We start from the raw sequence: 13,248 nt of genomic DNA on the forward strand, positions 1-13,248 counted from the left end.
CATGTTTTAGGAGGAGGAGTTGGAGTTGGTATGAAGGGAACTGGGATAACAACAGAAACATCATGAGTTCACAAAATAAAAAGTAAGCTAAATCATCAAAATGAAAGAAATGACTCACTGTTTGAAACCGTCACAATGACACATCGAAGGTCAGACTGGTAGATAGAACTGGAGGCGCTATGGAGATAAATTAACACCAAAACATTAATTAAAAATAACCATATGATGCTAAATCTATTCTTTAGTCCTTAAATATGTGTTTTTTGTGTTCTGTGAGTAGCCTTCAAAGTCTCTGGTTAAATTTTATTATTCTCATAATCGTACCCACATCAGTGGGGAAAATCTGTTTTTGGAGCCCTTATGGATCTCTGCTTCAGCAACCTGTCAGAATCAGGAGGGATTTTCAAAAGACATTTTGTATCATTGAAGGTGAAAATTATTTTTATTACTTTTGTACTTAAGTACATTTCAAAACCTGTACCTTATACTTTTACTGAAATGAACTAGTTATGTTTATCAGTCTTTTCAGCTAAGTAGCAAATGTGAGGAACTTTTGAAACTTCTGATCAGATCAGATACTGACTTTCCCTGGACAGTAAAACAGATGGGATGGGTTTCATTATCATCATATTGACTGAAAGACGGCGTCCATGTCAGGGTGAAATATCCTGAACCAGATGAACTCTTGACCATGCTGACCGGTCCGCTGAACAGGAGCTCAGTGATCCTTTAACACACAGGAAACACATCAGTCTGTTTGGTTATATGTGCTAAATGTCCTGAAAACATATTTTTATGAAGTAATTATCAAAATGCTCTGACAGATAAAAATAATTCGTGTCCAGGTTTCATGTGTTTTGGATCATTTGGCATCACTGTGTTATTTTAACACAATAAAGATCAAATTTCAGATTTTTACCATTGATTATTTAGAAGCTTACCTCTGATTAGAAACAACATTTATTTTCTACTCACTCAGACTGAGTCGCCTCTGCTNGTGCCTGCCATGCAATGCATGGAGGCAGTGACTGACCTGCTTCGCAGGTCAGTCACTGCTCTCCTTATGCATTGCTAATGGCATGCCCCAATAAATCAAAGATGAAAAATAAAGAATTGACTCATCGTCCTTCTTACTTGTTTCAGGAGGAGGACTTGGAGTTGCTATGGAGGGAACTGGGATAACAGCAGCAGAAACATCGTGAGTTTGGAAAATAACAAATAATAAATTAAAGATGTAAAAGAAAGAAATTACTCACTGTTTCCAACCCTCACAATGACACATCGAAGGTCAGACTGGTAGACAGAACTGGAGGATCTGTGGAGATAAATTAGTCCAAAAACCTTAATATTAAACTCTTTTTAAAATGGCCATTTAATAAGGATCAGAATAATCATAAAGGAGACATATTATGCAAAATCCACTTTTTTTATTCCCTAAATAATTTTTTTGAGTACTTTGAGTGTCTAATGTGCAAAATATTTAATTTTTTTCTCTCCTGGTGCTGCATAGATATCTTTATATTTGTTATGGGATTTATTTTTCAGTTTGTTCATTTTTCTCTATTCATTATAACATTATCTCAGTTATGACGTCACCACATTTTCTGTGGAACTGATAAATGAGGTCATGACTTCCTGCTAATCAGTTTTATGAATCCAACATTTTTTCCCTCACAAGATTTTGTATTCCAAGTTCAGCTACGTCTAAGTTTCAAGTAAACAAGTTAAAATCTTTGATTCTGGTGTTTATTAATGCAGAGGATTTGTTACATCACCTCCAGGCATCAGAGCCTCTTTCAAGGATCTGGTCAAATTTTATTTTCCTAAGGAAAATCTGTTTATGGAGCCCTTATGGATCTCTGCTTCAGCAACCTGTCAGAATCAGGAGGGATTTTCCTAAAGACATTTTGTATCACTGAAGGTGAAAATTATTTTTTTAGTTTTGTACTCAAGTACATTTTAAAACCTGTACATTTTTACTTTTACTAGAGTAAACTATTTTTATCAGCCTTTTTCAGATAAGTACCTGTATTTCTACTTAAGTAGGGAATATGAGAACATTTGGAACTTCTGATCAGATCAGATACTGACTTTGCCTGGACAGTAAAACAGACGGGATGGGTTTCATTATCATCATATTGACTGAAAGACGGCGTCCATGTCAGGGTGAAATATCCTGAACCAGATGAACTCTTGGTCATGTTGAACGGTCCGCTGAACAGGAGCTCAGTGATCCTTTAACACACAGGAAACACATCAGTCTGGTTGGTTATATGTGCAAAATGTCCTGAAAACATATTTTTATGAAGTAATTATCAAAATGCTCTGACAGCTAAAAATAATTAATGACCAGGTTTTATGTGTTTTGGATCATTTTAGCATCACTGTGTTATTTTAACACAATAAAGATCAAATTTCAGATTTTTACCATCGATTATTTAGAAACTTACCTCTGATTAGAAACAACATTTATTTTCTACTCACTCAGACTGAGTCGCCTCTGCTCTGATGTTGATTTCTATCATCTCATTAACGTCTATGAAGAACTGAGCTCCATGTTCAGGAGTTGGAGGCAGAAACCTGGGCAGATATTCACCTGCTGTGCAGGACGGAGCTGCAGGATCCACTGGAGCAACGCAGGGAAAAATAATGCAGATCAAGTCATGAAACAGCAGAATTAAACTAAGAACTGCTGTCAGTTTAAAGATAAATTCAGTAAAGTTACACAGCTGTCCATCTGAGTTGTTCTAATAAAGTGGGATTTTCTTGTGTTAAATTCTTAATGATCAACTTTGAACAGATGATTATTGAATATTAAATTTATTCAGTGTTTCTCTTTGCAGTGAAGCAACATGATTGAAACATGAAATCAAACCTTTGAAAAGAAACTGGCTGGGGATTCTGGTCATAGAACTGCTGGAGCTTTTCGACGTCGTTCCACTAGAGTAGTGAGTCAGAGTGATGATCTGTCTGGGAAAATCCTCCATCATCAGCTGAACTGCATATGAACCTTCATTGCTGCTGCTGGTTGGACTGAATGATAGAGAACAAGACTGGAAGAGAAGAGAGAGAGAAATCAGATTATAAATCAAGTTTAATAACATTATATTTACTGGATTTCATTATGGGTTTTATTTGTGTTTGTTTTATTTGTGTTTGTTTACAAATAAAACAAACACAAATAATATTAAATTATTAATATTTTAGTAACTTAAAATATTAAGTTATTAAACTTAATATTTCTATTAACCTTAATGGAAATATTAATTTCTATTTAACTTAATTTGCAGATTATGACTCTAATCACATCAACTGAGAGTTCATGCTGAGAAAAGAACGCAGCTAATTTTCAATTTAAATATTTTGTTGAACCGCAAATATAAAGAGTTGAACTTTTTCCAAACCCCTGGGGTCGAGGGCAAATATAAAAATAAAATCTGAGTATGAAAAAAATATTTTTATAGATTTTTGGCAGTGAGAAGCAGGTTGCTGAATCATTTTGTAGCTTAAAAATGCAATAGTGTTATATGAATGTATCTACAGTGAAATGCAATGAACTAATTTCAGATTTGTTTTTGAAAATATTTAAGGCTTCTTCCAAAAAATCCTGAGTCACAAGATGCTAAAAACTATTTTTGCCAAATAAATTATGTCACCAATAAAACAGCATTTACATTAGAATACTAGTAACCTCTTTTTGTAAATGGTTTGTGTTTTTGCACAAACTGTTTTTCTATGAACTATTTACTAAAATCTGAGATTCCAACCAACTACAAATCTCTGTATTTCTCTCACTCCACCTTCAGACCGGATGGTTCTCACCTGTCAGGTTCTGTCCTGAAGCCAACAGTGTTTGCTTTACCAATTTGTCCACCAGGGGGCAGTGTTCACACACCTGAGTTTCAATCAACCTTTTGCTAGGCTGTAGCTACAGTGAAGCTCATAATGTGTTTCATTCAGTGGTGAAAGTAGCTTTGAATTCTTGGCGTTTCAATAACTAAAAACCATCATTGGCTCATTGTTCTCTGTCTCTCTGTCCGTGTGTTTTACAAAGGAAACTCCAAACCCAAACAAAAATGTATCAATGTTTTACTTTATTGCACGCTACGCATTTCAGTCATTTCTAAGGCAGAAATTAGAAAACCTTGATGATATGAAAAAAAATTAAATGTTAAGGTAGGCAGCTGGCATGTATGAATCAATGATATTAGCAGTTAAATCTTTAAAAGTCTGCAAATGTTTTATATGATCACATAATATGCTGTCCTGAATACCCTGGAAATCCCCTTTAACCTCCCATGTAGACACACACACACACACACACACACACACACACACACACACACACACACACACACACACACACACACACACACTTATCTCTCCATCTCTGTATCAAACCCTAAACTAAACCAAAACTCAACTCTCACATCAGTCTTAAATTTAACCCCTAACCATAAACTGCATTTCTCCTTGTTGTTCAGACCTTCTGCTTTTTCTCCCTCCTGTCAAACTGTCTCTCAGTTTGACTGGAGGATATTTACCTCCTCTCTTCTACCTGTGAACCTCACATGTTCCTTTCCTGTAACTTGACACCAACATTTATTACTTACCGATGAGAGACTGAGGACAGTCGGAGGTGTGCAGGTGTAGCACTCGTTGCTGTTTGATCCATATCTGCATTGAACCTTGTCTCCATCAGGGTCAAAGGTCAACAAGCTGATATTCCTCTGACAGTTTGAGGGAACTCTGAGAGAACCAGAAAACAAACATCACATAATTATATCTGATATCAAATAATCTGTTAAAATGATTAGATTTACATCAAGGAGCTTCAGGATACTGACTGATTTGTGCTTCAGTGTTTTTCTTCCATCATTTTTTAGGTACTTAAACTCTTGTTTGAACATTGTTTCTTTGAGAAATTACAGAATGGTTCCTATGTTCAGTATGTCTAATTTAATCTGCATTTCGCAGATTTAAATTTTAAGGAGAAATCTTATTTGTAAGTAATTTTTAATTAATTACAACTCTGGTTTTGTTTCCATGTAACTCTTTGGTTTCTGTTACAGATGAAATCGGTTCGCAGTGTTTGGTTCTCATTTTTCTTTACAAGAAAAAAGAAAAAAAAAACTTCAGAATCAAAATACAATTTATGCTCAATCAAAGACATGAAAGGTTTTAGGTATTTATTATTTACAACATATAAAAACTGAATTACCTCACAAGAGGAAGGATGCCGGTCTGTGGTGATGAGTTTGGTCTGTTGATGTCGGATCGTTTTCTCTCATCAACAAACATCATAGCGAGGGCAGATGTAACGCTGTTTCTGTTATTTATCCAGGTTCCAGGATTATATCTTCAATAGAAGATATTGGGAAGATTTCTAATATTACCAAGTTTCTAAAACACAGAAAACCTTACAGAACAGCAGACCAGAAAACTGACAGGAGGAATTTTAGACTTCTTGAAAAAAAATAAAAATTATAATAATTTATAATTTTTCATGATGTTGAGATTCAGTCACCCATAGGAGTAATAGTAGAAGTTCCTACTGTCCCACTCTGTGTGTTCTCTCAGACACCATTCACCGCTGCTTTCATCGATCTTCTTACTACAGCCAGAGCACGGCCATGACTCAAGCTCCTCACATGAGCTGTAGCCAAACTTAGAGCGATGCACAGCCTGTAGATTTAAAGTGAAGAGGTGTTGGATTCAAGACAATATCTTTTCAAAAGGAAAAATAAAAGAAACTTCAGAGAATCTGAACTTACTGTAAAACTGCTTCCTTGTACATTTTTAGTGGTGTGGGTAAACACGGCACCAGTATAACCAGCTTCTGTCCGGCTGACTATCATCATCATCATCATCATCATCAGCACAGAGAGCAACATGATGAACGAATCGGTTCTGCTAACTAAGATCGGATCATCAGAGACAGGCGACTTTATACAGTCTCTCCTTATTCTCTCTGTTTCCTGTTGGTGACATGGAAACATATTTTTATGGACTGTATTTACATAATGAACCAGGAAATGTCGACACCTGATTCATGATGATCAGAAAAACATTTCCTAGGAGGTAAAATTTGTTTTGCAAACTGAAAGACATTAAATCTATATTTGCTTCATCTCAGTGTTTCTAAGTCCTGCAGCTCCACCAGGTTCATTATTTATCTCAGTTTTTGTGTCTCAGTGAATATTTAAGATGTTCACAGATCAGAGCTGATCACTACCAGTTCACCACTGGTTTCACCAGATACAAACTTTAATGGCTGCAGACCAGCAGTTCATCTCTGCAGCTACACCAATAATATCCAACATATAATCCATGTTATGGTTTTTGTTTGCTTGTTTTTATACCAGTTTTTCCTGATGAATTTTAAAATGCTACTTAGTTTGATGGAAAACCTTCTGCAGTCAAAGTATAACTAGGAAGCTGTAAAAAATATTTATGTTTTAATTTGCTCTTCTGTCTGCTGACTGTAGAACAAAACTTATTTTAGTCCTTTTTCCTTTGTTGTCCAGACATTTCAATAAACATGGTGTTTTTGACACTTCTACAAAAGATGGAAAGGTACAACACCATCATGCAAATTGTTATTTTGCATAATATACGCTTCATTGTTTGTTTACATATTTTTGCATGTTTGTGTAGATCACCTAACAGATGACCTTTACTTTCCTTTCTATGTCCTCAGTTGAACTTCTCCTTTTTTCCCAACATTCACTATGTTCTAGTTTGAAAATGTTATTTAGGTTTGAAGAGTTTAAATGTCTTTCATTCTTTATCTCTGTAATATGAGAAAATCATTTTGTTTGTTATGACTGGTTCAAGGTCATAACATGCACTGGTTACGGTGTAGAAAATGAATATTTATTAAAAACTACAATGACTATGAATGTCAGTGGAGTAAAGCAAATGGTTGGATGTGTTTATATTGGAAGTGTTGAGGTGCAAAAACAAAGACAAACTCAAATGTGCAAGAGGAAGCAGAGCAGGACAGGCATCAGGAGGCAGAGAGGCGACCCAGAAGGTGGAGACGACCAGCTTTAAATGTCCTGAGCTCCAGATCAGCAGATCAGCTAAACCTGTAAAGGAGGAGCACAAGACAAACACCAAAAACACCTGGAGGCCCGTAACACTAACCTTCAACCAGAGTCGGGTTGTACTGAGTTACATTTGCATAAGTAACTTTGTTTGAAAACAATTTTAGGAGTATTTTTACTATGCTGTACTTGAATAGTTTTATTTATGAAGTATCTTACTTGAGTAAAATTTCTGGATTCTCTACCCACTGAATGAAAAACAAAACACGTTTTCACCCATAGTAACTTCCTGAAGGACTGGTGTGGACACGTCCCCACCAATATTTCCTGCTCCTTTCTTTTTCTTTATGTGCCTGCCCTGCATCCATGTGCGGACCAGTGACGTGCAGTCAGGGGAGGCAGAGCCTCACCTGTCATCATGGAAAAATAATATATAATAATAAAATCATTTATAAAGATATTTTCACCCTGTGGTTTGTACTATAAAGTACCTATTTTTCATTTAATTTAACCAAAAATGATGTGTGTTTTTTTTTCTTAAATAAATCGCTGAATTTTCGCATTTTCCCATTAAAATGCTCAGAAGCGAAGCCGGTGAGGCAGCAGCGAGCTGAGCCTCACCTGGGATTGCGCAACCTCTCGCTAACTACACTGGCTGCCATTCTATGGGAGCATGCTCCTCCTGTCTGTACGCCGGCAATAAAATGGTTCAAAATATTTAACATATGAACTGATTTTCCATAATTTAGCTTATGTATTTAATGTACTGTGTTTTTATTGTCACCAACTGTGTGTGTAACGTGTTTCGTGTGCTGAGGAGCGATCAGAAACGGCAGAGAACAGACTGCAGGTGAGGCAGGCAGTTCTCGTGCCTCATCGCTGGGGGCGCTCATGAACCCAGACATTGTGACTCCACAACTGCAGAGCAAGACACAGTGACAGCGAGCTAGCCATACAGTAGCTGCGCTGATACAGAGAGCGAGAAAGACGTGGTTTGAGTTGTACTTTAAAGGTTTCTCCCTTTGATGTTGAGCACAGCACGAAATTAATAATATCTACATGTCTAAGTTTGATTGAAATAACGGAATTATTCTGCGGCGACGGTGCGGCTATGGATGGCATGTGAAGGAATAGCCTTTTTGCCCTCCAGCATACATGCGCGAAATTTCCTTATGTAAACAATAACATGCAGGGGGTCAAGATATGAAAATCCGACTATAATTAAGTCGGTGCCTCACCAGCTATGAACCTCACCGCACGTCACTGTGAAAACCACAGGGAACACAGGAAGCCAGTTATAACGGGATTAAACGAGAGGAACCAGCCAGGAAAAACGAGGAAGAGGTGAAACAATAGACACACTGATTGACTATCAGGTTGCAGGTGTGATGGGAAAAGGAAACGGCGAGAGGAGAGAGAGAGGGAATGGTACAGAGGGCGAGGGAGAGTACTCAACTGGGAAAATTAATCTAACATTAAAGAATAAGTGCCTGTATTTTATTAGTTGGTCTTTTGTGCTTCTCTGAAAGAATAATTCACTGTTGCAGTAATTAGCAACATGCTAGCCTGGTTTTATCCAAACGTCCATCACGTTTATTTTAAGTGAAATTTGCTGCTCAGCACAACAGTCTCACTCTGTTGTTGAACGCAGCACAAATGCGGTGCAACATGTTGCTGTGAACTGGCTGTCAGTGGGAGGAAAGGGTTAGGAGATTGTTGTGTCCTGGTTGTTTGATTTATTCTGTATCCTTAGTTCCATTTTATTAGATCAGTTTTGTTTCTATTTTACTTTAGTTCAGTCCTTCGGTAATTCTAGTTTATTATGTTCCTTGTTATATTCTTTGTCACTGTAGGTTTTTGTCCTCTATCTAACAAAACTAAAAAGAAAAGTACATCCTGAGAGCAGAAATTTGATATTTTAAAATAAAGTTTATTTTATTTAATATATGATGCCAAGTTGTTTTTTAATATATAGTTTTTTTCTGAAATATACATCAAAATGAGGTAAGGATAAATGGAAAAAGAAATATTATACAGTATAATTAACCACTAGGTGTCACTGTTATATCTGGTGATCCATTTCTTCTGACGTTCATTAGTCAAGATGTAATTCCTTGTCTAATGAGTTTATCTAATTTCTGCTCGAGTAAAACCAAAACAGTTTAAAGATAAAATCAAGGCCAAATTATATTTTTTTTAAACTAAACTGTGTCTGCATGATGGAAATCAGAGTTGCTCTGTCAAAGAATAGATGCATGTTTATAGATGTGCATAAATATTCAGGGAATAAAATCACAGTATATGCTACATTAAAGCTCTTCTGTGGGGCTTGATTGATCAGAATTATCTCAATACCAATTTTGATCAATCAGTATGTAGCAATTAAGTGACAGAAACATTTCTTTAGAACTATGTTTATTCTGTATGTGAACTTTCTACTCAAACATCTTTAAGCGTGTATATTCATACTGGACTGGTGATATTACCAGATCATTCTGTGGGAGTTTAATGTTTAATTTGTTACATATTTCTGGTGTTGCTGTGGGTTCAATACACCTTTCAATGGAAGCACATCTGAAATAGTTCAAACTAATTAACAGAGACAAATCCCATATGAAATAAAAATGATTTTTCCATATTTAAAGATAATAATTAACATTCAACTATTTGGCTGTTATTTTCCAGACCTGGCTTAGTAATTTTGATCTAAATTACTAGTTTTATTATTAAAAAATGGTAATTGGCACATTCAATAAAGTAAAAATAAAAAAAAATAAAAATAACAGAGTTATTGATAGCTGATCATTTTATGCTCTAAGCAGTTTGAGATTTTACTGATTTCACTAAATCAAGAAATGTCAGTATTTCACATTATTTCTTTATGAAATGTGAAATATTGCTTTATCTGCACAATATAAAACACAATAAGTGCTTGGCTTTAGTAATGCTTTATTAATATTTTTATCTTACTTTACAGTGAAACTAAGTTCGTCATCCTTAATTACTCCAAAATTCTCTTTTCGTGTTCAGTGTCAGTCCATTTAGTTAATCTTTTCCTGTAATTTTAGTTTTTTATTTGCAAATTAAATAATTTTGATGTCACTTTTTAGCCATAATGGGCTTGTTTGATAAAAACAAACCAATTATTCAATTTATTCGTGAGCAGAGCAAAAAACATAGTAGAAATTCAACATTTGTAACTTAATTCATCCTTCGTGTATAAAATAAATAATTTGGGTCTCAACGCTCGACCTTGAGGGATACCAGAAGTGATGCCAAATAATTATAAGCAGCTGTCATTCAGGTAAACAACTAATGCATAACATACACATAATGGTCTATTACATTAGATTCCTATTAAATAATACCAGAGATCTGCTTGGCCTGAAACCACAGTGACTGTCACGCAGTAGATTATTTACAAATCTCTAAACATTTCTAGTTGGTTGACAGTTTATTGCATTTTCAGCTTCAACTCGCCATCTAGTGGAGCAGTAGTGTAACTGTTACCATGGATCCTTCACAGAAAGATTTCTACTTCATAATCTCAGCTTGAACTTTTTTGTTGGAGATTTTTGTATCAATATTTTTCTTTTCAAAAACATATTTTCTACATAAACTGATCTAACAATTTTTATTTTGAAAAAAAAAATAGAAATTACTAAAGAAATTTGAAAATACAAAAACAGAGAAAAAGAAATGACTTGAAACTTCAGAGAGCGTTATATGGTTATATACAGGTATTAGATACATATTTGGCCTTAGCGACTTGTTGTCACGGCCCTGAGGAGGCGAACAATCATTGTTGGTGGCAGTCCTCGTCTGACCAGTTCATCTTTAATCTGCAGAGGAAAACACAAGGCTTTGTTGAGATGAAATCAGTGGCACATTATGAATTGTTCTGGAATTGTTCTGAATTTGTGTTTGTCCTTCTGACTAAGCTAAATTGTATTTTTTTAATAAGTGAGATTTGACTTTGATTTTCTTCTGCTCTCAGATTTGAGACAAGACATTCTTAGCGAGACAAAACAGGCAGAAGGAAGGAAAAATATCAGAAACTGACAATATCAACTTAATCAGGCAAATGACAGAAATTAGATTATGATCAGTATTAGAGTTCATTAGGTTACTGACCTGTTTCACAATTGTTTCATAATCATCTTCCAGTGACAAACTTGTAGTGATCTTACCATTGAGAGCCACGACATAGTCTAGAAGGAAAGACATATTTTTATTCAGAAAATAAAAACATTTTTTCTACTTTCAGCATTATGGTCGAGAAAACATCAGCTGTAGTCAGACTTACACGGCCCTGAAGCAGGTGTTGAATTTGTAGGTAAAAATGTGGCTGTAATCATAGTTGGGAAGTGGGTAGTTGGGTAGTTGTAGTTGGGGATTGGGTTGTTGTAGTTGGGGATTGGGTTGTTGTAGTTGGGGATTGGGTTGTTGTAGTTGGGGATTGGGTTGTTGTAGTTGGGGATTGGGTTGTTGTCATTAGGGTTTGGGTTGTAGCAACAGGTATAGGGGTAGTTGTAGTTGTTGGTGGTTTAGCTGCAGTTGTTGATCAACCTAAGCAGGTAAAAGTGCATTAATAGAATTATCAGTAAAGAAAATCACTTGTTCAATTAAACAATAAGGAAAAACCCAAAAATGATTCAACTCACTGTTTCCAACTGTTACAATGACAGCGAAGCTCAGTCTGATACTGAGAACTGGAGACACTGTGGAAGTATACTCAAATGTAAATATATTATTAATTCACTTGACAAAATAAAATTTGTCTGCAAACTCATACACAAAACCACTTCATAGATATATAAGCAATAGATATCAATGCTTGACACTAAGGATATCATTGTGTTTGTGATGTATTGTTTTGTTTTGTTTTTGTGCTAGGGCCTTTTATTTAGGTTTTTGTACATCTCAAGTGTGATGTTTATCAGACTAGATACTGACGTTGCCTGGATAACGAAACAGATGGGGTGACTTTCTCCACCTTCGGCCACAGATGGTGTCCACGTCAGAGAGAAGCTTCCTGATCCCAATGAACTCTTAGTTACGTTGTACGGCCCGCTGTACAGGAGCTCAGATGATCTTTATCAAACAGGAAATGCAGAGAATTGTTAGAAATATTTTCCAAGGTTTCAAGCAGCTGCTTTTCTTGATGTCATAATCTAAATATGTTGACCGACATCTGACTCAGGCATGAAAACTTTTCTCAAGCCTTATCTCAATAACAGATAAGATCCAATTCCTGATTGGATGGCATGACGTACTTACAGCTAAAACCATTTTACTCTTACTTACGTGGCTTGAGTTGCCTGTGAACTGATGGTGATCATCAGCATCTGGTTGACTGATGTGTAGAGCTGAGCTCTGTTGTTTGGAGTTGGACTCAGGAATCTGGGCAGATATTGACCTTCTGTGCAGGACGGTGCTGCAGCGTCCACTGAAACAATACAGGGAAACTACAAACTCAGCCTTGCTGATGGAAATACTGACTCATCTGTTTATACAACAGACCACCATCTAAATGTATTAGTTCAAATCATAAACCGTGATAAAATATCATGCAAAGTGCCTCAAGATAATATTTGCTGTGTACTGGCACCAAAGTCAAAAAGCATGCCATCATGCTTCTACCACTTCTTGTTGTCTTCTTTGTCTTTTCTGGTATAAAACTATAGCTTATTGCTATTATAAGTAGCAACTTGAAGTAAAAAGTACCTTAACAAGTACCTTAAAAAACACTTGTTAAGGTACTTTTTAACAACTTGTTTTAACTGTATTTCCAGATCCTCGGCTGAGTTCCACTTGCGCTGCTCCAAGTGAATGCGGCCCGTCCACCCTTTGTCCACTTGCCAGCTCCCAGCTGACTTCTTAGAAACTCCGGCACTGCCCGCTCTTCGGCGTATCACGATCCTTTACAGCCAGACCCAGCTAAAAGAAAGAGACAGGGAGAGCGCCAGCAAGCCTGTCCCAAGACTCCATCGAGAGGTTAATTTCCTGTAAACACTCTGGGACGGAACACTACTTACAGGCGCGGGCAGGGGACCTCCTCTGCCCTGATTCTCTGTGCTCTATGTCTGGGGTGCGGATTTTGTCCGTCACTCGTCAGGATCCGTCTCTCTCGCTTGCAGGGCTCCGCCTCCGGCTGCCTTCGACCTGGTGCGTTCGGGTGTTAAAGAGAAAAACAAAA

The 13,248-nt window shown here is 36.4% G+C and overlaps 1 protein-coding gene and 2 long non-coding RNA genes across 3 annotated transcripts in view; all 3 read right to left on the minus strand.

The window, feature by feature from the left end:
• LOC106940477 (uncharacterized) overlaps window positions 1-1,313 on the minus strand; it is a 37,465-nt gene extending 36,152 nt beyond the window's left edge. Inside the window, exons 1-2 of the long non-coding RNA XR_001423105.1 lie at window positions 1,257-1,313; window positions 1,135-1,173 (exon numbers count right to left, since the gene is read on the minus strand). This is a non-coding gene — a long non-coding RNA (uncharacterized LOC106940477). The remainder of the gene's footprint in view (window positions 1-1,134; window positions 1,174-1,256) is intronic.
• A 1,466-nt stretch (window positions 1,314-2,779) lies between these two features.
• LOC106940473 (integrin beta-like protein A) lies at window positions 2,780-5,337 on the minus strand. Its single transcript, XM_015023237.1, has 4 exons — window positions 5,222-5,337; window positions 4,614-4,749; window positions 2,876-3,053; window positions 2,780-2,790 (listed from the first exon to the last, which is right to left on the minus strand). Exons 1-4 carry the CDS (start codon window positions 5,302-5,304, stop codon window positions 2,780-2,782), a joined length of 408 nt encoding a protein of 135 aa, XP_014878723.1. The 5' UTR covers window positions 5,305-5,337.
• Window positions 5,338-11,734: 6,397 nt separating this feature from the next.
• LOC106940480 (uncharacterized) lies at window positions 11,735-12,523 on the minus strand. The gene is made up of 3 exons (XR_001423108.1): window positions 12,357-12,523; window positions 12,006-12,143; window positions 11,735-11,770 (listed from the first exon to the last, which is right to left on the minus strand). It is a non-coding gene; the product is annotated as an uncharacterized LOC106940480 (long non-coding RNA).
• Window positions 12,524-13,248: the final 725 nt, after the last annotated feature.

This window comes from Poecilia latipinna, unplaced genomic scaffold, assembly GCF_001443285.1.
Source record: "Poecilia latipinna isolate Pla-1442-1.1 unplaced genomic scaffold, P_latipinna-1.0 Scaffold3241, whole genome shotgun sequence".
Classification (NCBI taxonomy): Eukaryota; Metazoa; Chordata; class Actinopteri; order Cyprinodontiformes; family Poeciliidae; genus Poecilia; species Poecilia latipinna.